Source organism: Choloepus didactylus, chromosome 27 (genome assembly GCF_015220235.1).
Source record: "Choloepus didactylus isolate mChoDid1 chromosome 27, mChoDid1.pri, whole genome shotgun sequence".
Classification (NCBI taxonomy): domain Eukaryota; kingdom Metazoa; phylum Chordata; class Mammalia; order Pilosa; family Megalonychidae; genus Choloepus; species Choloepus didactylus.
In genome coordinates, this window is record NC_051333.1 from 18,535,148 (window position 1) to 18,557,884 (window position 22,737).

The window sequence follows — 22,737 nt, forward strand, 5'->3', positions numbered from 1 at the left end:
ACTGGCACAAAGATAGACACATTCATTAATGGAATTGAATTGAGAATTCAGAGATAGACCCTCAGATCTATGGCCAACTGATCTTTGATAAGGCCCCCAAAGCCACTGACCTAGGACATAACAGTCTTTTCAACAAACGGGGTTGGGAGAGTTGGATATCCATATCCAAAAGAATGAAAGAGGACACCTACCTTACACCCTACACAAAAATTAACTAAAAGTGGATCAAAGACCTCAATATAAAAGGCTGTACCATTAAACTCCTAGAAGATAGTGTGGATAAACATCTTCAAGACCTTGTATTATGCACTCTTACGCATAATATAGACAACACTTTTTAAGTTCAATGAATTGGAATAATTAACAGTAAATACCTGAAACTATCAAACTACAACCCAGAACCCCTGAATCTTGAAGAAAAGTGTATAAAAATGTATCTTATGAAGGGTGACAATGTGATTGGGAAAGCCACATGGACCACACTCCCCTTCATTCAGTGTATGGATGGATGAGTAGAAAAACGGGGGCAAAAAAAAAAAAAAAAAAGGCACCCAGTGTTCCCTTTTACTTCAATTGTTCTTTTTCACTTTAATTTTTATTCTTTTTATTTTTGTGTGTGTGGTAATGAAAATGAATGTTCAAAAATTAATTTTGGTGATGAAGGCACAACTATATAATGTACTGTGAACAAATGAATGTACACTTTGTATGACTGCATGGTATGTGAATATCTCTCAATAAAATTGAATTAAAAAAAAAAGATTTTGCAGCACTTAAAGGAACACATATTCACTGTTGGTGTTTTACAATTAGCCAATAGGATCATGGTGCTCTCTGGCCCTATAGGAAATGCCGAAGTAAGACATTCAGGGCTACTTTTCGTAAGTGATTGTACCAGGACACCAGGGTGTTTTTGCCTATAACCCAGAGGATCAGGATCTTTGTTGTGAAAAGGGGAATGGGCAGCAGCAGCAGAGGTATTTAAGGAACCCAGTCAGCCATCTGCTCTCAGCCACATTACTGCCTTTTCACTCTCTAGTGACTGCTCTTTCACAAGGAACCTCCCAGTGCGTGCATACAGTACATGGGTTATCAGTCTTCTCCCTATAGAACACAGGCCAATGCCTGGTTGAGAAGCAACTAGCAGTCACAAGTAAAGTCTTATGAGACACATGATTCAATCTAAGACACAACAGGAGCAGGCCAAGAAACACAACTCAGGGCCACTTTAAGTTGGGCCCTAATCTCTTACTCCTATCCCTAAGCGCCAATTATCAAAACTTCTGACTAAGGTTGGTTAAACCTAAAACAGAGGCATGTTAGGACTCAGCAAATGCAGCATAGTGTGGTGCAACTCAAATGCAAGCTCACTAGCAAGCAGTAGTGGTTTCACCCAGTTCATAAGCCAAGCACTATATGCAGTGGTTTGTACCTAGTTTTTAAGCCAAGAGCTAAAGAGATTTCAAAGGAATGGTGGTCATAGCATTGATCTCAATGCCAACTGTACAAACTAAGTTGTGGCTAAACCAACTTATTTGTGCTGACCTTGGGTAGTGAGATAGATCCCCTCCTAATTTTAGGCTGGATATGGTTCCTGATGACACTCCATACAAGAGTATCTGAGAGTTTATTACTCACACCAGGGTCTCCTAGGCAAAGCAGGATGCTCACAAACAAGCCCAGGGTGGCTTGAGCGAGGCAGAGGAGCAAATTGGGTCTTTGTAATGACTGTAAGGTGAGACTTGGAAAAAGTTCCTGGGTGTGGGCTGGAGAATTACAAGCTTAAATTCTCCTGCCAGTGCCAAAGGAGATGGTGTGCACCAGCTTTCTATCAGCCTGTCCAGATGTGAGAACAGATGGGGACAGGGAGGATGACTCTTAAAAAGAAGTCAGTGATCAAACAGAAAAAACAAACAAACAAACATGGAGTTAGACTCTTTATTACAAAGAGATATATTAGTTTCACCAGTTTACCAATTATTAAATTTAAGCACAGAGAAATTAAATAATTAGCTTTTTCTTATTCACCACATTTTCTGGTATGAATTTGTAAAATTTCAACAATGTTTGAGTCATAATAGAAAATCCTTCTGCATTATCAATTTTTTTTAGTATTAAATTTTCTGATGCTGAATAACTGAGTATGAGATAAAAAGGAATTACTACATCCATTGTATTTTACTCTAGTATGAAACTGATGATGATTCATGACGAATGGCAGGTAAAGTGTTACCTACATTAATTAAATTAGATTATGAATTTTCTTATGTTTAGTAAGGTGTGCAGACTGTCTAAAAGCCTTCCCACATTGTTTACATTCAAACGGTTTCTCACCAGTATGAATGCTGTGATGTCGAGTAAGTTCTGAGCCACGGATAAAGGCTTTCCCACATTCCTTGCATTTATAAGGTTTCTTGGCAGTATGAATTCGCTGATGTTGAGTAAGTTGTGAACCACAAATAAAGGCCTTCCCACACTGTACACATTCATAGGATTTCTCACCAGTATGAGTTTGGTGATGTTGGTAAAGCTGAGAGCCACAAATAAAAGCCTTCCCACATTCTTTACACTCATAGTGTTTCATACCAGGATGAATTCTCTGGTGTTCAGTAAGTTGTGAGGCACGAATAAAGGCTTTCCCACATTCCCTACATTGATAAGATTGCTTACCAGTATGAATTCGCTGATGTTGACCAAGTTGTGAGCGCAGTCTAAAGGCCTTTCCACATTCCTTACAATCATAGGGTTTCTCCCCAGTATGAATTCTCTGATGTCGACTGAGTTCTGAGCCACAAATAAAAGATTTCCCACATTCCTTACAATCATAAGGTTTGTCACCAGTATGAATTCTCTGATGTCGAGTAAGGTGTGCAGATTGTCTAAAGGCTTTCCCACATTCCTGACATTCATAGGGTTTTTCATCTGTATGAATTCTCTGATGTTGAACAAGATGAGAGCCACGAATAAAAGCTTTTCCACATTCTTTACATTCATAATGCATCTCACCAGTATGAATTCTCTGATGTTCAGTGAGATAGGAAAAATGACTAAATGCCTTCCCACATCCCTTACATTTAAAGGGCTTCTCACCAGTATGAATTCTTTGCTGTTGCACAACTTCTGAGCTATAGATAAAGGCCCTCCCACATTCTTTAAAATTATAGAGTTTCTCTCCAGGATGAATTTGCTGATGTAGAGTGAGAGATGTCAGATGGCTGAAGGTTGGCATTTTTTCATAGGTGATGAACACTTGCCTCAAATATCCCTCCTGATTTATCTCATGTCTCTCAAACTGGTTTTTGCATTCCCAGTCATCTTGGACACTGGAGTCCACAAGGCTATGACTTTTTTCCATTATCACCCACTGGGATGATGCTACTTCATATGTTTCTTTTTGTGAACATAACTCCTTGGTCGTACGTCTGAACTCCAATTCTGAAAGACAACCAGAAACCAAACACCTGCTGTTTCCTCTATGGGGAGAAATAAAACCTCTATGGTTGAAATGGGAGAGAAGTTAAAAATAATGTCCATAAGAAGTGAAGATGGTAAACATGGCTTTCAGTTTGAAAAAGAGCATAAAAAATTAACAAAGATGAGGGAATTTAATAGGAAAACAGGTTAAATCAGTACTTCTTAAATTCAGCTGTAGATGAGAATCACCTGAAATTTTGTTAAAAGAAACTGGATGTCAAGTACCACGCCACATCAAGTGAATAAGAATTTGTAGCAGTAAGTCTTGAGATTTCTATTTTTAACACATTCAATTAGCCAATTCTGATGCTGCTCAAAATTTAAGAATCCCACTTGGAATTTTTCAGTGATTTTCAACTGCACCTAGAATAAAATCTGAACTCCCTACCACAGTTTATGAAATGCTCCATAATCCTCTTTTCTTTGACATCCCATCTCAGTCAAAATACTATCCATCTTATAGACCCACTTCTTTCCAATGTTCATTATGTACCAAATATTTATCTCTTTGGAACATCTGAAATAAGTCAAGTCTTTACCTTTTCAGAATTTTCCAGAGATTGTTCAATGCTAGAAATTTTCTAATTTTTCTTAGCATGACTAGCTTAGTATCACACTATAAGTCTCAGGTAAAAAGTTACTTCTTAGAAAGTAAGGCTAGATAACCCTATCAAAATTCATCTCTTTATTCTCTATCTCCTCATAGTATTTTTTCTTTCATCACGATCTTATGAATTTGAGAATTATGCAATCTTTTGTTTATCCACATGCAACCTTTTATTTTCTTATTGTAACAACTCTTTTTTTTTATTAAATTCAGTTTTATTGAAATACATTCACACACCATACAATCATCCATGATATACAATCCACTGTCCACAGTATGATAACATAGTTATGCATTCATCACCACAATCTATCTCTGAACATTTTCCTTACATCAGAAAGAACCAGAACAAGAATAAAAAATAAAAGTGAAAAAAGAACACCCAAATCATCCCCCCATCCCACCCCATCTGTCCTTTAGTTTTTATCCCCATTCCTCCACTCATCCATACACTAGATAATGGGGGTGTGATCCACAAGGTCCCCACAATCACACTGTCACCCCCTGTAATCCACATTATTATATAATTGTCTTCAGGAGTCCAGACTGCTGGGTTGGAGTTTGGTAGTTTCAGGTATTTACTTCTAGCTATTCCAATACATTAAAGCCTAAGAGGTGTGTAACAACTCTTAAAGAGAAAGAACAATGGCTGTTTCACTCACCACAGTATAACCAACATCTTGCTCATAAGGGGTGCTCAATAGATGTTTAATGAATGACTCATTAGATGAATGCAAGGGTATTATTAAAGGGATAAGTGGAAATATAAAGATATGAAACTAGGGAAGTATTTGAGAATTATAATAATCATTTGTGCTTATAATTCGGAACATGTGCCCTTGATTTTGATCTCTCCCACAAAATCACAACCAAAGCTACATCTTTAAATGATACAAATGGAAAAATAACATACACACACACATATATATACACACACACCTAATCATTCATCCATCCAATCATTTCTCCCTTTATACATATACATATAGGCACCTCTACCAATGTTCATTGCCATTTATGGATAGCCATGGCTATCTTTTCCTTGCCCACCTTTTTCAACCAATACAATGAGGCACCTTTTCTTTTGATCTTCACTTGAGTCTGCAGTGTTAGTCACCCTTCCTTCTGATGCACAATCTATTTTGTTCCTTCATGCCGGACGCACAACCTATTTTATTGCTTCATGCCCTTTCTCAGGACATACCTTCCACTTTCTGTTCAAGAACACTACATTTGTATTTGCCAGAAAACTACATTTCCCCCAGCATTATAACAGGTTTGAGGCATAATAAAAGGGCTATGTAATGTTATGCAAAGGCTCTTGACTAGGAACATCAACTAATCTGGTAGAATGAGTCTGGGTAGACTGGAATACTACTAATCTATAACAAAGAGTATATTGGATATGAGCTGAAAGAAATAATGAAGTATGGAAATCTAGATAATGTAATAGACTGAGAATGTACTATGTGGAATGAGTATAGAATGGTTAGAATACAAACACTCCTGTGACTACAATATGGTATGTTTTGTGGATCCAATGAAAGTAACATTTATTTGAGATGCTATAAAGGTTGTTCTTGGAAAAACATAAAAGGGAATTCAGCAGTCTATAGCATGATAGTAAAAGCAGCTATGAAACTGTTCAGAGTAAAAGAGCAGTAATGAGGTGTAGGGAGAACACAGGATTTCAGACCCCAGCTCTGTTCATTTTTATCTTTCTGTGGGGCAAATTACTTTTACCTAAGTCAATCACCATTTATTCATATAATAAAAGATCTAGAAATATTTAATCCATAGGCCTGTGAGGATTAGGAACAATATATATACAGTGCCTGGCATAGGTGAGAGCCCATTAAGTGGTAGTAACTATTATTCTTGTTACTATGGAAGAAGATTCTGAAGGGGGGGGTGGGGATTGAGCAAGGAAAATGATCCTAAGACATCTTGTACATGAACTATGTTCCTTTCATAAAATAGTCTAGCAGAGAGAAGACAAATGTGAAAGGGGTGAGGCATGAAAACATAAAAATAGACCTCCAAAACTCAAGCAGAAAGGTAGAAATTATTCTAGAACCATCCTCTTGCTTATGCCCACAATCATTTGCAGTGTTGATTTTTCAGTATTACACCCCTCATGAACTTACCTAGCTTAAATTCTACAATCCATCATTATAACTATCTTACATTCACCTCCCCAACCCTGGTTAAATCCAATTCTGCCTATTGTTCTTTTCCACTGCAAAATTCAAAGACTTTTGGCATTTCCCTGCAAACCTAAGTTTCTCATTCCCCAACTCTCGGAAAAAAACTTGCACTACCTCTGCTTTCCACAAACCTCAAATCTATCTCATGGCTGATTCTGTAATGATTATTTCATGGAGAACAAAAAAATCGTAGGAATGAGAGAATTTCCTCAGCCATTCAATCAAGTCAACCAACCTGTAAATATACTCCTATAATCTGCTTCAAAATACTCCTGAACAAAACCAATATCTCAACTGAGGACTAGAGACTACTATTTCTCAGATGCTTTTGTTATTCCCACCCCATGCCCTTCCTCATCAGCATACAAAGACACTCTAATATAATCCCTGTTAATACACACACAGCTTCCTTGATCCTAGGACCTCCTGCAGCTACCACCCATTTTATTGTCCCCTATACATCAAAATTTCAGAAAAGTTATTTCTCCTCACCAACCCATACATTGTCTTACTTTCTACTTTTTGCATTAAAATAGTTTATTGCAGAAAACTTTAAATTATGTAAGTAGAAAAAAATCCAACATAACAATCACTTATCTTCAACAATTTTCAACTTATGGACAATCTTGTTTATCCATTCCCTTCTCACAGCAACCTCCCCAGATTATTGTGAAGCAAATTCCAGGCATTGATTTATTTTGTCTGTAAATATTTTAGACTGAATCTCTAAAAAAACAAGGATATTTGTGCAAAAATCTAATATAATAATCACACCTAAAAAATTAAGAGTAATTCATTAAAATCAAATATCTGGTTAATCTTATTTCCCCAATTGTCTAATTATAAATGTGTACTTTTCAGTTTGTTTGAAACAGGATTCATGAGGTCTACACGAGACTAGTTGATATCTCAAATTTCTTTTAGTCTATAGACTATATATTTAAAGGTAAAATTCCTGAGTTCAAAATAATCCTTCCAATTCATATTGAGGACTACAGGCTTTTTACTAATTATAGATCTTACTTCTGTATTTACTTTTTTCCATACTGAAAGCCCCTATTCTCAAAAACTCCAACTGGATTGTTCCTTTATTTTATTCCACACTACACACACAACATTCTCAGAATAAAAATATCAACCCTACTACCACTAATATGGTTATTAAAAACAATTTAAGATTTTTTTTTGTGCATGTATTTCCTTTTGTGCTTAAGTTTAATTTTGTTTTATAATTGTGTAATATATTCACATAGTTCCCAACTCAAATCTACAAGACAAAGTAAAGCCAAAGAAGTCCTCTCCACTCTAATCCTTTCTCTCAGCCCCACAGGTAACAATTCTTACAACTTTTTAAAACATAGTATCCTTTCTGTTTTAGATAAATGGCAACATATTATAATCAGTGTCTTGGCTGCAGTTCTATATTGTTTTATGATACATAAACATTCAAACATACACACATGCATATATTTTCACAAAATAGTTTTATTCATTCTCTACTATTTGGTATATCTTTTCATGTTTAGGTAAGTTATAATTTTTGATCCAATACTTATCTTTATCCTCAATCATTTATATTGTATCTGTTGTATTCTCCTTTTTTGCTATTGGTTTCCTATTGTGAGAAATACTGACTGTTTATCTTGGGACCGAATATATGTTATGTGACATTAGGAACCCACTACTTAATAAATCAGGCCCTCAATCTTGAGGCTTGCTCTTGTGAAATTTAGGGCTATAACTGGGAGGCTAAGCCTTCCTATAATTATGCCCAAGAGGCACCTCCAGAGAACCTCTTTTGTTGCTTGGATGTGGCCTTTCTCTAAGCCCAACTCGGCAAATAAATTCATTAACCTCCCCCCACCAGGGACATGACTCCCAGGGGAATGAATCTCCCTGGCGACGTGGGACATGACTCCCAGGAATAAGCCTGGGTCTGGCAGCGAGGGAATGAAAACGCCTACATGACCAAAAGGGGGGAAAAAAAGAAAGGTAACAAAATAAGGTTGCAGTGGCTAAGAGATCTCAAATAGAGTCAAAAGGCTATCCTGGAGGTTTCTCTTATGCAAGTTCCAGCTAGACATCCCAAATGGCCACAGTATGCCATGCCTTACCAACAGTAGTCCTGAAATACCTAGGTCCCTGTCTGAGATTCTATAAAAGATTCACTCACTATGTTTTATCTCTCAGAAACTTAAAGCCACCAGTGTTCCTACACCAGACAAGTCATAAAACCCAGAGGTAACAGCCTCTTTAAGAAGAACAATCAGATATAGCCCCCTTCCCCATACTGTCAACACCCCCTTTCAACATGAATAAGTTAGGGTGCTCACTGCCTAGACACCCCTGAAGATGGAGAAAGAGATTGAGAGGAAGGGGTAGCAACAAACAAGATTTAACAAAGGTCTTATGAATACTGAAATGTTTTATAAATATATATATTTGTTTAGATGCTGGGTGTTGGAATAGGTGGAAAGAGGTAAATGACATGATGGAACTGTAACCTGTAACATCCTTTGAAATTTGTTCTATAGCTACTCATTGAATTGGGCTTTGAAAGTCTTCACCTTTCTATATATACCCTATATAGCATAAGGAAAGAAATGAAACTGTGGAACTGTAACCCATAACAATTTTTGAAATTACCTATATAACTGTTGAACTGTACATTGAAAGTTAACACCTTTCTGTATGTATGTTATATTCTACAATAATGCAAACAGCTGAAGTTGTGGAACTATGGCCCATGACATTCTATGAAATGTGTTCTCTAACTACTTGTTAAATTGTACCTTGAAAGTTATCACTGTTATGTATGTATGTTAAAATTCACTATTTTTAAAATGTATAAAAAATAAAAAAAAGAATGCTAGTCAAAAAAAAAAACAAAAAGTCAAGAAATCAGTAGGAAAAATGAACAGTGGAGTTTAAAAATGTATTTTAAGGGATTAAAAAAATTACACATGAGTTTAAGAGGGAAAGAAGCAGATCTGAAGTACAGTATATGCAATAAGATGAAGAAGGGCCAAATACTCTTTGACATGGGAGGGAATTATGACAAAAGAGCAGCACTGAGAGTATAGATGGGGGTAAAAATGAGGGTTTTTACTTTTTCCATGTGTCTTAGGACTTTTATCCAACAGCTTTGTTTGGGCCTATAAAGGAAGGAGATTTCCCAACCAATTCCTCAGAGGTGCTGCCTCCCTGAACAGGTGGGTTCTGAACTGCAGTGCGTTCCCTGATCCACTCGGTCCTCACTCACCTGGACACCATTCGTCTGTCATGGCCTTCACAACCAACCAGGGTTCTTTCCTTTGCTCCAAGAAGGAAATTACATCAGGCTTGGGAATGGAGAGTCCTGTGTATAAGAAAAAAAGTGGGAAATAATCACACTGCCCCTGAATTCAAATCCAATCTGTTAGTCCTCAAGAAAATGAGCAACTGCATGAAAAAGAAGAGGAACGCGTAAAGGTCTAAAACATGGAGAAGATAAAGGCACCACAAAGAGCTGCCCATCTGCTAATCTTCAAAGCACAAAACAACTTCCTGGGAAATAGAGAGAAATCTACCCAGACATTTGGAAGGTACACCAGAAATTCATAATTTATTTGAGGAAAGAGATCCTTACCTAGTAAGATCAGGTTGCTGTAGTTCTCCAACATTACATCTCTATATAAATCCCTCTGATCAGGGTCCAGGCACTCCCACTCCTCCTGAGAGAAGTCTACAGCCACATCCCTGAACATCACCAACCCCTGAAATGACAAACTCATATAGTACTGTTGAAATTAAAGGAAATGTTTCTCAGATGAAAGGTGAAGAAATGGAAGACATTAAAGGATGGGAATAATATACTGAGAAAATGGGCCATGTCAAGAGTGGGTTAGAATATAAAAATTAAGGTGACCAGAATAGAGTACCTCCATGTTCTTGAACATTCCTGTTGCTGTAGACAAACCTCCTTCATATAGTGGAATGTTCCCATTATCCACACAGGGCTAGGAATGACTAAAACACACATTATTTGTAGTTTCCCAAATAAGTGAAATAGAATTTTAAAAATACATGCAACCTGTAGGCCTGGCAACATCCATGACTTACTAATATCTTTATTAGGGAAATTTTCAAATATACAGCAAAATTGAAATAATTTTATAGTGAATAACTGATATGCAAATTATTATTTACAATATGCTCTCAATACATATGAGTTCTCCCTTCCCTTTTTCCTTATTTTCTAAAGAAGAATGTTTCTAAAATGTCTGTTTTAAAAACCTTTATCAGAAAGTTAAATCCTTCAGAGAATTCCTATGACAGCTAAGTCCCAAAACTCAGGATATATTTTATTTTTAAATATGTAGTCTATTTGGAAACCACATATCTGATAAGGGTTTGATATCCAGAATATATAAAGAAATCCCACAACTCAACAATAAAAAGCAAACAACCCAATTATAAAAACAGCAAAAAACATGAATAGATAATTTTCTGAAAAGGAAATACAAATGGCTGAAAAGCACAATAAACAGATGCTCCACTTCACTAGCCATTAGGGAAACGTAAATCAAAACCACGAGATATCATCTCACATCCATTAGAGTGGCTGCTATTAAACATTCAGAAAACTACAAGTATTGGAGAGGATGTGAAGAAATTGGAACACTTATTCATTGCTGGTGGGAATATTGTATAATTATAATTTGTAACCTCATAATCATAAAATTCACAATATAGGTTACCAAGAGATAGAACGGGGCTACAGAATAGGGAGTGATTGCCCAGTAAGTACAGTATTTTAACTAGGTTCAACTTAAACATATGGAAACGGATAGAGGTAACAGTAGATCATTATTGGAATTTTAGTAATAGAGCTGAATTATCGGTGAATGTAGTTTAAAGGAGTTGTTTAGAGTCATGTATGTCACCAAAAGGAAAACTAGAGCTTAAAATATCTGAAGGTATAACACAATGAACCTTGTGATGGATGATGTCCACCAAATATAAATAAGTTCTTTTATGAACTAGAACAAATGTACAATACTTTTACAAAGAGTTAATAATAGAATGGTATATGGGAAAATATGTACCTATTGCAAACTACAGACTATAGTTAACAATATTTTCATATTCTTTCATCACTGTAACGAATGTACCACACCAATACTAGGGGTCAACAATTGGAGGGGATAAAGGGTATGGGGTGTCTGGGTTTTCCTTTTTATGTCTATTTGTTTTTCTTTTTGGAGTAATGAAACCATTCAAAACTGATGGTGGTGATGATTGCACAACTATGCGATGATACTGTAAGCCAATGATTGTATACTTTGGATAGTTATATGTATGTGAATATATCTCAATAAAATTTGCATTTAAATATTGAAGAAAAGTAAACAGGTTTGTGGAGTTAGTTATCCTACTCAAATATCACCTTCACTTCATTAAACCACAATTTTGATAAGAGAGGCTTTAATATTTCCCTCAAGGGGGAATGTACCTATGTCCAATGTAGACTGCTGTGCACAAATGTGAACAGAGAGAAAGCAAAAGACTTAGGGAAGAGACAGATCTCTGGGCACTGTTACTCCTTCCCTGACTGGAATGGGAGAATCTAGATGGAACTCAGCTCAGAAAGGAAGTTTCTGGAAAAGATAACAAATGTTCATGTGACCAGGAAAAAGAAAAACAACCACACACTGTATTTCAAGGGAGAAAAACTATCAACTCACCTGGAGCATGGATTTTAAAATTGTAAACCTGACTTGTATTTCTCTGAATTTCTCTCTTGAAAAAGTACAGCATCCAGAAAAAACAGCTGTGGGAGAGAAAAACAGAGCTCCCAAATATGCCCCAAATAACCCCATACTTCCTTTTCAATTTCCTTGTTATGCTGCCCACCCCAATCATTATGCATCTGCCACCACGACACACATACACACAAACTAATGGGAACTGAAAGGAGTGTGTACAAATCCAGCCATTCTCTAAACATGTCAGAATTCAAGAATAAAAGGAGAGAGTCAGGGCAGATGTGATCCAGCACTGCAAAAGGAGCCCAGAACTTCAGCAGGAGGATTTCAGGCTGACCATTACCCTAATCTCAAGATTTTAATCAGACCCCACGTGGGCCCAATAATGTGGTCCCACACAGTTCCCTCTGCAGCTGCAGCCAAGAGTTTCCTAAGATAGTTACCAAGCTACAGCCCTCAAACTAGAAACCTGGTATGCTTCCCATGTCCAGCACCTGGACAAAGACTTCCAGAGGCTCCTAGTGTACACGAAGCTCAACATATAAAAATCTCTTAGCTTCTCCTGGCTCTACTTACAACCACCAAATCTAAAAGAGGCTGTTCCACCCATACCAGAGACTCTTTCAAGGCCTTGAACATGTGGCAACACCAGCTAGGAAGCAAGACAAGAGTGTAGACACAGCCCTATGATGGCTGTTACATGAGTTAAAAATTAGCTTGTTATGTTAAGATACTAATATTTGGGCATTTTTAAACACAGCATAGCCTGGCCTAGCTTGCCTCTGATACAGTAATGAACAATACTAAATTCCCTGTTGGGTGGAAACTTTTGATTGATTGTTTCCATGGAGATGTAATGCAATCAACTGTGTCAAAATGTTTGATTAAATTATTTCCATGGAGATGTGGACCCTGCTCGTTCAGGGTGGGTCTTACTTAGATCACTGGAGTCCTTTAAAGTGAGCACACACAGAGAGCAGAGAGGGGGAAAAGAAAACAATCCAAGAGCAGCTGAGACAGACTTTTGGAGAGATGCTTGCTGACACTTTGAGATGCTTGAAGAAATCTGGAGATGATAGCCCAGAGTTTGCTCCAGAGAAGCTAAGAGAGGACCTCTGATACTTAGATCCACAGGAGCTGAAGAAGCTAAGAGAGATAAGCCCAGAGACATTTTGGAGAATGCCATTTTGAAATGCAACCTGGGAGCAAAGGACAAGCAGCTGCTAGCCACGTGACTTCCCAGCTGACAGAGGTGTTCCAGACGCCACTGGCCATTCTTCAGTGAAGGGATCCTCTTGTTGATGCCTTAGTTTGGACACTTTATGGCCATGGAACTATAAATTTGTAACCTAATAAATCCCCTTTATAAAAGCCAATCCATTTCAGGTATTTTGCATAACACCAGCATTAGCAAACCAGAACATTATCCAAGGAAATAACTTTTAAAGTGTACAAAGTTGTATGCAGAAGAATGTTTCTCAAAGAGAAAAAAAAGAAAAAACTCAGAAACATAAATGGCCTTCACTAGGTAATAGGTCAAATAAATTGTGGTAAATCAATAGAATACAATACTTTTAAAAGGAAAGACCAGCATTGTTAAGGGAGACTGGCCAAAAGGAAAAAAAAAACAAAAAACAGCCCTATTACGATTTAGGGATATCTTTCCCCAGTACATTTTTTATACATAGAACTTACAACAATAAAGATGGGACCACACTACACAAACAATTTTGTATTCTTCCCCTTTTCATTTAAAATTATATTTTCTCTTGCCATCATAAACACCTCATACATGGCATTTTAATGGCTTATAACTTCCCTAAATGGCCATACCATGGTTTACTTAACCATTTTGTTTCCTTTTGCCTATGATCCTGCAATCTTTGCTGCAAACATTTTTCCCCCAATTTGCTCACATTTTAATTTTGGGGGGGAAGAGGACTTACAGAAGTTTAAATTTTTGTGCATTTAACTGAACCCTACCTTTTCTTTTGTGTTTTCTTTCCCACTTCTAAGCTGTAATTCATTTGGATTATGATCCCATTCATTAAAACCACACATACACAAACAAAATTTGGGAATTACATCCATCAAAATATAGAGAACATGACTGGATAGTGGAGCTATCAATACTTTAAGTCTTAATAATTCTAATCAATTAATCAATGAAACAGCTTCTATTTGGAGGACCAAAAAAAAAAAAAAAAAAAGAACAGGGAAGAAGGACATGTAGGCAGGAAACTAATGCCAATAATTTAAAGGGTACCAGAAAGGAAATCAGTGTAACTTAGCCAAATAACAGCAGCATATTTTAAACATTTTTTAAAAACTTACAAAGTTTCCTAGTACACTGAGACACTCTCACTGTCTCACTGTCAATATCACAATACTGAATAAATGATATTCAGCTAAGTGGAATAGTAGGTGTTCAATAAATGTGGGTTACTCCCTCCTTATCTCCATTTAATTATTAATTTCTTAAAAAAAGAAGTTTCAAATGAAATATTTGAATAACATCTTTCAAATACTTCTTTTCCTAAAAAGAATGGAGGAGGAGACAGGAGAGTTAAATTTAACAACTTCTTGAGTATTTCTATTTCTTTAAATCATTGCTTAAGATTAGTCATAATAAGAAAATGTGTTCTAACTCTTCCAAACATAGTTTTTACTAGCTGCATAAAATGCCACCTCATAGTGTGATTTACTTAACATTTCCCTATCTATGAAAACCAATTTTGGACATTATCACAGTGGTGTGTGTTCCTGGACTTGATCCATTCCTGTAGGTGTGAGCCCATTACAGGTAACACCTTTTAATGAAGTTACGCCAGTTAAGGAGTGGCCCACTTCAATCAGGATGGCTCTTGATCCTATTACCGGAGTCCTTTACGGGAGAGTGAAATTCAAAAAGGAAGCCACAGAAGGAGCAGCCAGAAGTTGAATATCAATGGAACCTGGAAGAAAATGGAGAACCAGGAAATGCTGCCAAGAGCCTTGCCACGTGACAAGCTAAGGACCAAGAATCACCAGCAGCTACCCCAGAACAACATAGTCTTTGGGGAGAAAGTATCACCTCGATGATGCCTTGATTTGGACTTTTTTTTCCCAGCCTCAAAACCATGAGCAAATAAATTCTCATTGTTTAACCTGACCCATTTCATGGTATTTGCTTGAGCAGCCCAGGAAACTAAAACAATCATCTTAAGTGTTGTCCCAAGATACTACAGTCTTTGCTTTTAGTTCTGTTCATGGTTCTATCTTTTTTGTTGTGAATCTCATAATACCAAAGTCCTCCTTATCTTTAGAAATCCAGTGATGGAGTCCATGAGTTGCAGGCTGAGAACCTCCAATGTGGATCATTTGAGCATTTAATTCTAAGCAGACCTGGAAACTGGTCCAAGTGTTTACTCACAGATTACCAGTAAATCTGTGATGCTGTTGATACAGACTCTTTTATCAAGCCCTCAATCTCATTCCTACTCCAAAAATACTGGAAAAGTGAAAGATCTTGTCACCTGCTTGGACTAACTAACACCATCCCATGAATTGCCTGGCTTTCAATCCCAAGGCTGTGGTGTATGAGGCTACATATGCACTGTTATCTTCTTCAGTTCACTCACTGTGATAACAGCTCTTGTATTTATCTCCCCAGGCCAGCAGAGATCTTAGGGGAGACTTGGCAAAAAAGAGGAGAAGCTGCCAAATTAATATTAAGGGGCAAGGGGGACAAACAGGAAACTGGGTTTTTGGGTCCAACCCAGGGCCCACCATTATTTATTCAAAGAATAAGTACTAGATATCAGGAATATTGAATAGGCTTTTGTTAAGCAGGAATTGTCAGAAGAGGGGAAAAACAATCATGCCCTGAAAAATAAAAAGGACTTCAGTGAAGAGAAAACCAATGCACCTTGATCTGGGCCTATGAATGTTCAATAGCCATTCTTTCTTCCTCCTCTTAGTGTCAGAACAGTGGAAGGAGGAAGCAATTGAGGAGAAACTTGGGTTTTCTTGACCCCCCAAATGACCAAGTCAGAACAACTCCTACTCCCTCCATGTCCCTTCCCTCACCCACACACATAAAGGGGATGGTTAGAAAAGAACGGAGAGTCTAGCCCAGTGTAGTTACAGAAAAGGTCCAGTATCTCTCCTGTGCTCACAAGCATCTCCGGGGAGAGTGATGAAGTCACAACTGCAAAATCACAGCCTTCTCCACCCCACCCTATTTACACACAATGCTATGTCAGGTCATATAGTTACAAATAATCCCGCATAAACATCAAAAGGACACACAAAGTCCCAAGCGCACAGCAACAGGCCTCCCCACTCATACATACCAGTACATCACAATCAATCACACACAGCAGGGGATCACACATAGTCACCCTGCACTGTCACAGGCGCCCCAGACTACACAGACACAGACCTCCAAATCACACACACACGATGCGGCACACATTCACACAATCACACAGCCATGACGGGGGCACGCAGTCCCAACTACCGGCCACAGGTACTCTACACCCACATGCACAATGCCGTCCAGTCACGCAGTCACAATCACACGCCCGTTCTCTGGACACACAGTAACAAGCACCCCACTCCATCACCTGGAGCGCCACATATAATCACAACAACATAGACATCATTGAGGCAGGCTGTAGCAATCACAATCTCTCCCTCCCTTTCTCTTTTTAACACGCGCGAGCGAACACACACACACACACACACACACACACACACACACACACACACACAGAGGCTCCTCTTTTCAACCAGCTCCGGACACGAAATCTCCCCGACCGGACTTCTCACCTTAGGTCTTTCCTAGTTCTGATCCAGTCCAAACCGGCCAAGTTGCGCGGGATTCTAAAGGCCCCGCAGCAGCTAACCCCGCGGAACCACCGGTCCCAACACCGCGTAAAGGGGCAGCCCAAATCCGCCGGAAGCAGTGTCGGCCTGCAGAGTCCTCTTGAAAATCTAGTCCAGAGCAGTACAGCGGACGGGTCTTTCCAATTCCTCTCAGCGCGAAACCTGGGGTTGCTCCCATCTACCGCTCCTCGGCTTCAAATACAACCGCAGAGCCATGGCATGGAGACGCTCACTGATGGAGCCCGCCCGCTCTAGCCGCCAGGCCTATTCATCCCAGGCAGCTCGGTTAACACCCGGACATCACAAAACGGGACGCCCAATACGGGGCGGAAGTAGCTTCGAGGAGCGGGGCCTTATGGGCAATGTAGTCCAGAGCCAAGAAGCAGTCGCTCTCGAAATGTTGAAAGGATGAACCACTGAGTGACATTTTTATCTTTGTCCCTCGGTGAGTCCGGGCCTCGGTCCGCATAGCGCTGAGGGTGCAGGTGGGACCTGGTCGTCTCGTCCTTGGACCGGATTGAGGAGGCGACAGGGAGGGAGTCCCGATCTTTCAGGGCCCTCAGCGGAGTCCTCAGGCGGAGAGCGGGACAGGCAGAGAAAGAAATTAAGATGCTGAGTGACCACAGGTGTGACTAGGTGTGACTCTGTTTTTTATGTGAAAATAGACATATTTATTATAGATTAGAATACAAAGTATATATGCCTTTTAAAGCAAGAAGGAAGATTGCAAAGGTATTTATTTTTATGAGATGCTTGGTTTTATCTGTCCTGGACTCCCCTGTACATTTAGTGTAATTTCTGACATTTGGGTTTAAATCTACCACCTTAGTTTCGTTTTTTTTGTTTTTTATCCCACCTGTTCAGGATCTTGACATTTTCAAAGAGAATAGGTTAGTTATTTTATATAATATTCTTTAATTTGGGTTTAACTGTTGTTTCCTCATCATTTATGAATTTGGGGGAGGGATACTACAGAGGAATGCTATGCTCTAGGTTCAACATGTCAAAGAAGACACAATATCAATGTGTTCCATTATTGAAAATTTCAAAATTATTACTTAGTTAAAATAGGGTCTGTGAAGTTTCTCCAATGTAGATTTAATTAATGAGTATGTTGGATTTATCAATGATTTAGTAAAAGGAAGCCAACTGGCAAAGGGGGTCTGGGAAATGTAGTTGCAGACTCCAAGTCCCAGAATTACAGAGGAATATAGAAGGGTGGATGTGGAACTGAAAGACAATAAGTAAATAACCAACACATGATCATCTTAGAAATTTCATTCACCTCTTTTCCTGTGTTAAGTCTCTGGTTTCCTGGAACTTGTGTCTTCTTTTTTCTTGATCTAGTCTGTCATTTTTGTAAAAATAAATAAATAGATAAATAAATCCTTCATTAGCACCTCGAGAATGGTAAATTTGGAATAAAATTTTTGGACCCTTACAAGTCTAAAAAATGCTTTTATTCTACCTCTTTTTTGATGATAGTTTAACTAGGTTTGGAATTTTAAGTTGGATTATAGTCTTCCCTTAAAATTTGGAAAGAATTATACCATTGTCTTCCACCTTCCAGTATTTATCTTAAGTGTGAAGTAATTTTGATTTCTATTTTATTGTTGTTCTTTCTCTTCTAAAGCATTTAAGATTTTCTCTTCATACCCAGTTTTCTGAAATTTCACAATGGTGTACCTTGGTATGGATCTTCATTGGTTCATTCTACAGGGTACTCAAGTGAACCTCTCTCCCTTTTGAAGAATCATGAAGCTGCATTTCTAAAAATAACTTACATTCTCTGAGAATTTCTTCCATTCAGTTTTATCCTCCCCCTCTTTCTGGAATTCCTTTTGGCTAGATGTTGAAATTCCTGATTTTATCTGTGAATTTTCTCGTCTTTTCTCACCTACTTTTTTTAATCTTTTTTTTTTCTCTACAAGTGGGTGAATTCCTCTATCTCTAGTTTATTCTATTACATTTTAAAAATAGCTATCTTTTGATTTCCAAAAGCAATAGTTATAGAACCTGTTATTTGTTTACTTGATGTAATATTTTCTCTTATGTCTCTGCTTTCATAGGGGTTTTTGGTGGTGGTTGTTTTTGTTTTGTTTTTGCCTGTCTTTTTCTGTTGTTTGCTTTGTATCCATTTCCTTAGAGTTTGCTTTTTCTTATTGTTTTCATCTGTCTTTCATATTAGAATTTCACTATATATTTGTGATTAATAGCTATCCATTCATCTTTATTAATGATACACTAAAAGGCTTTCTGTAATCTCTATAAAGATTAACATACTAAAAATGTGACTGTGGTCTCTATATACATAGTGAGGGCTTCTCAACATGTGAGCTTCACTATAGACTAACTGGTCAAGAATTCAGACATTTCTTTGTCAGCTCCCAAATGTTAGTATTATAGATTTTCTCCTGGGCTGTTCAGATTCTCCAGAGATGAACACTATGTCTTGACCTGGCTACAAGAATTTTTCAGATCCAGCAATGATGGAAGACCCACAAATGAAATGTTTTATTAAATCTCCCTGATGTCAGTTTAATACTTATGCCTGCCACGTGCATTTCTTCACATCCTTGTATCTGAAGCCTCTCTGATTCAATTTTTCCAGAAAATGAATATTCTATTCTTTGCCAGAGTGGTACGGTACTGTATTCATTATCTATTGCTGCATAACAAATCACCCCAAAAGTTAGCAGCTTAAAATAACAAATATTTATTATCTTGGGGGTTACAAATCTGGGAGTAGCTTTGTTAAGGTGGTTCTGGCACAGGGTTTCTCGTAGCAGTCAAGCTGTCAGTCAGCGCTTCAGTCAGCGCTTCAGTCATCTGAAGACTTGAGTGACACTGAGAGATCTGCTTCTCGTATGGCTCTCTCACATTGGCTTTTGGCAGGAGGGCTCAGTTCCTCACTGGCTATTATCAGCAAGCTTCAGTTCCTTGTCACATGTACCTCTCCACAGGGCTGTCTGAATGTTTTAACCACTGGCTTAACAGCTGCTTTTCCCTGGAGCAAATGATCCAAGAAAGGAAGAGAGCACAGAGAGGAAACCACAGTACATTTTATGAACTAGGTTCAGAGATCACATCCCATCACTTCCACAACAATCTATTCATTAGAAATGAGATGCTAAGTCCAGCCCACACTCAATGCAAGGGATGTTAAACTTTGCCCCTTGAAAGGAGGAGTACTAAAATGTTTGTAGACATATTTTAAAACCACCACAGGTGGTAATCACTTGGCTTGAGTGTAGGTGGGGATGATGAATTTCAAACTACCTATTAATTCTTTTTTCAGCTCCATGCTTTATCCCTTCTTTTAAGATACCTGCTTCTTCCAATCCATGAACCATTCTAATGATCCATTCGTAGCTTATTTCTCATTGGCATTCTTCAGGCACTTTTATTTGAGCTTCTTAATTCTGCTTCCCATCTTTGAAGAAGTTATTAACTTTTCTCCTCAACTATTATACTCTAATACTCTCTTTTTTCTTGTGAGTTTATATTGTCCTTACTCCAATTATAAATGTTAACAGGATTTCTAGAGGGTCAGAATCAGTATATATTTGATATACTATGTCCTCTTTGTATGACCTCTGTCATTCTATACTCTCTCTAGTCAACAAGGTAGATTCTTTTCATTAACTCACTCTCTCATCCTATTTATTCCTCATTTTTAAAAATTTTTATTTTAGTAACATATATACAAACCCATAATTTCCCCTCTTCAACCATTACTTACTCGTTTTGTGTTCTCTTCATTTTGCTGATTTATGAGACATGGAGGGTAAATCTAAAAGCATTTAAAGCTATAGTGGTGATTTCTTTCATTTTGGGAGATATTTAGGGCCTAAAACAGAACAAGAGCAAATATCTGAAATTTTAGTAATAATAGTGAAAAAATTCATAAGTGATGATGGTTACAATAATAATAGATCTTTATATACTTACTGCATGCTAAACTATTTTAATCAATTTTTGCATATTAATTTTTTAATGACTATTCTTTTTACTCCTTTTTAGAAGAAGCCTGAGATGTTAATAAGCAGACAGAGAGGCAACTGAAAGAACTGTGGGTCAAGTTGTTTCTAACTCCAAGAAATACAGAGGAAAAATGCAGTGAATGTAAGTAAATTGGAAAAATATTGCCTCTGAGTTCAGACGTTGTTTCTTCAAGACAAGGCTTAGATGAATGTAACTCACTTGGAAAGAGTTGGAAACTTAATTTAGACATATTTTATCGTGAAAGAAGCCATATAAGAAAGAAATACTGTCAATATAATGCATGTATTACATTTCATCCTATATTGTAGTAGCCCACTTTAAGTGAAATCTGTAAAAAAAAGGGGGGGGTGGGTTCAGAAGTAAAATCACATCAAATACCTCAGAATACACAGTAGAGAGAAACCCTATGAACTTTGTCAAAGTGGGAATGCTTATATTCACATGCTACATCTTATTAGACACTAGAGAATTCATGCAGCAGAAGAACCCTGTACATGTAAGAAATATTAGGAAACCTTCAGCTAGTTATTCAAACTAATTGAACATAAGAAAAGTCATATTGTGGAGAAACTCGATGAATGTAACACATTTAGAGAACCATTTAACCAGAAGCAAAACCTCATAGAACATGAGCACTATAAACTGTTGAATGTGGAAAAACTTCCATTCAGATGTCAAACCTTATAAGTCACCAGAATATTCATATTGGAAAGACATTTTACCCAGGCAAGGGATGTGGGAAATCCTTCAGCCACAAATCAAATCTCACTGACCATGAGAAAATCCATATTGGAGAGAAACCTTTTGAATGTAATCAATGTGGGAAATCCTTCAGCCAGAAGCAGTACCTCATTAAGCATCAAATTGTTCACTCTGTAGAAAAATCATACAAATGTAATGAATGTGAAAAAGCGTCCAATCAGAAAGAATGCCTTATTACCCATCAGAAAATTCATACTGGAGAGAAACCTTTTGGATGTAATGAATGTGGAAAAGCTTTTATTCAGAAGTCAAGCCTCGATTAAACACCAGAAAATGCATACTGGAGAAAAACCCTATACATGTAAAGAATGTGGGAAACCTTCAGCAGCAAATCAAATCTCACAAAGCATGAGAAAATTCATATTGAAGAGAAACCCTTTAAATGTAATGAATGTGGAGCAGCCTTTTGCCAGAAGCAATACCTCATTAAACATCACAACATTCATACAGGAGAGAAACCCTATGAATGTAGTAAATGTCGAAAATCTTTCTCTCAAGTCACATCACTTATTGTACATATGAGAAGTCATACAGGTGAGAAACCCTATGGGTGTAATCAGTATGGGAAAGCCTTCTCTCAGTTCTCAACCCTTGCTTTACATGTGAGAACACATACAGGTGAGAAACCTCATCAGTGTAGCAAATGTGGGAAAGCATTCAGCCAGAAATCACACCACATTAGGCATCAGAAAATATATACTAATTAAAAGTCATATGAATGCCTTGAATATACAGACTTTTCATAGGAATTTACACTTCCTAGCACATCAGAAACAAACTGAAGTGCCTATAATTAGTAAAATAATTAAATAAAATATATTTATATGATGAATAGCATACAGCAATTAAAAACAGTATGTGTATATTTATTAATATATATATTAATAGAGAAATTTCTCAAAACCATGATGTTGACTGAAAATAATGACCAAAGGGCAGATGATATATATTATATAATGTCATCTTTAATTTGAATAACATTAATATTGTATATTGGTTATAGAAACAGATATGTATGTAGAGATATAAAAATGGATTGTATGCCAAATTCATGATGGTGATTACC

At 37.4% G+C, this 22,737-nt stretch overlaps 1 protein-coding gene and 1 pseudogene across 1 annotated transcript; one reads left to right on the top strand and one right to left on the bottom strand.

The window, feature by feature from the left end:
* Nucleotides 1–1,969: 1,969 nt before the first annotated feature.
* LOC119521686 (zinc finger protein 850-like) lies at nt 1,970–17,201 on the bottom strand. The gene is made up of 6 exons (XM_037820259.1): nt 16,848–17,201; nt 12,015–12,100; nt 10,209–10,296; nt 9,917–10,043; nt 9,551–9,646; nt 1,970–3,435 (listed from the first exon to the last, which is right to left on the bottom strand). Exons 3-6 carry the CDS (start codon nt 10,224–10,226, stop codon nt 2,243–2,245), a joined length of 1,434 nt encoding a protein of 477 aa, XP_037676187.1. The 5' UTR covers nt 10,227–10,296; nt 12,015–12,100; nt 16,848–17,201; the 3' UTR covers nt 1,970–2,242.
* A 339-nt stretch (nt 17,202–17,540) lies between these two features.
* On the top strand, nt 17,541–22,378 carry LOC119521186 (annotated as a pseudogene).
* Nucleotides 22,379–22,737: the final 359 nt, after the last annotated feature.

Excerpts from the sequence above, each read along its gene's own strand:
- LOC119521686 (XM_037820259.1), bottom strand. Across the intron at positions 9,647-9,916 it reads CAGCAACCTGATCTTACTAG|GACTCTCCATTCCCAAGCCT; the intron begins GTAAGGATCTCT and ends TCTTATACACAG. Across the intron at positions 3,436-9,550 it reads GACAGACGAATGGTGTCCAG|AATTGGAGTTCAGACGTACG; the intron begins GTGAGTGAGGAC and ends GTTGTCTTTCAG.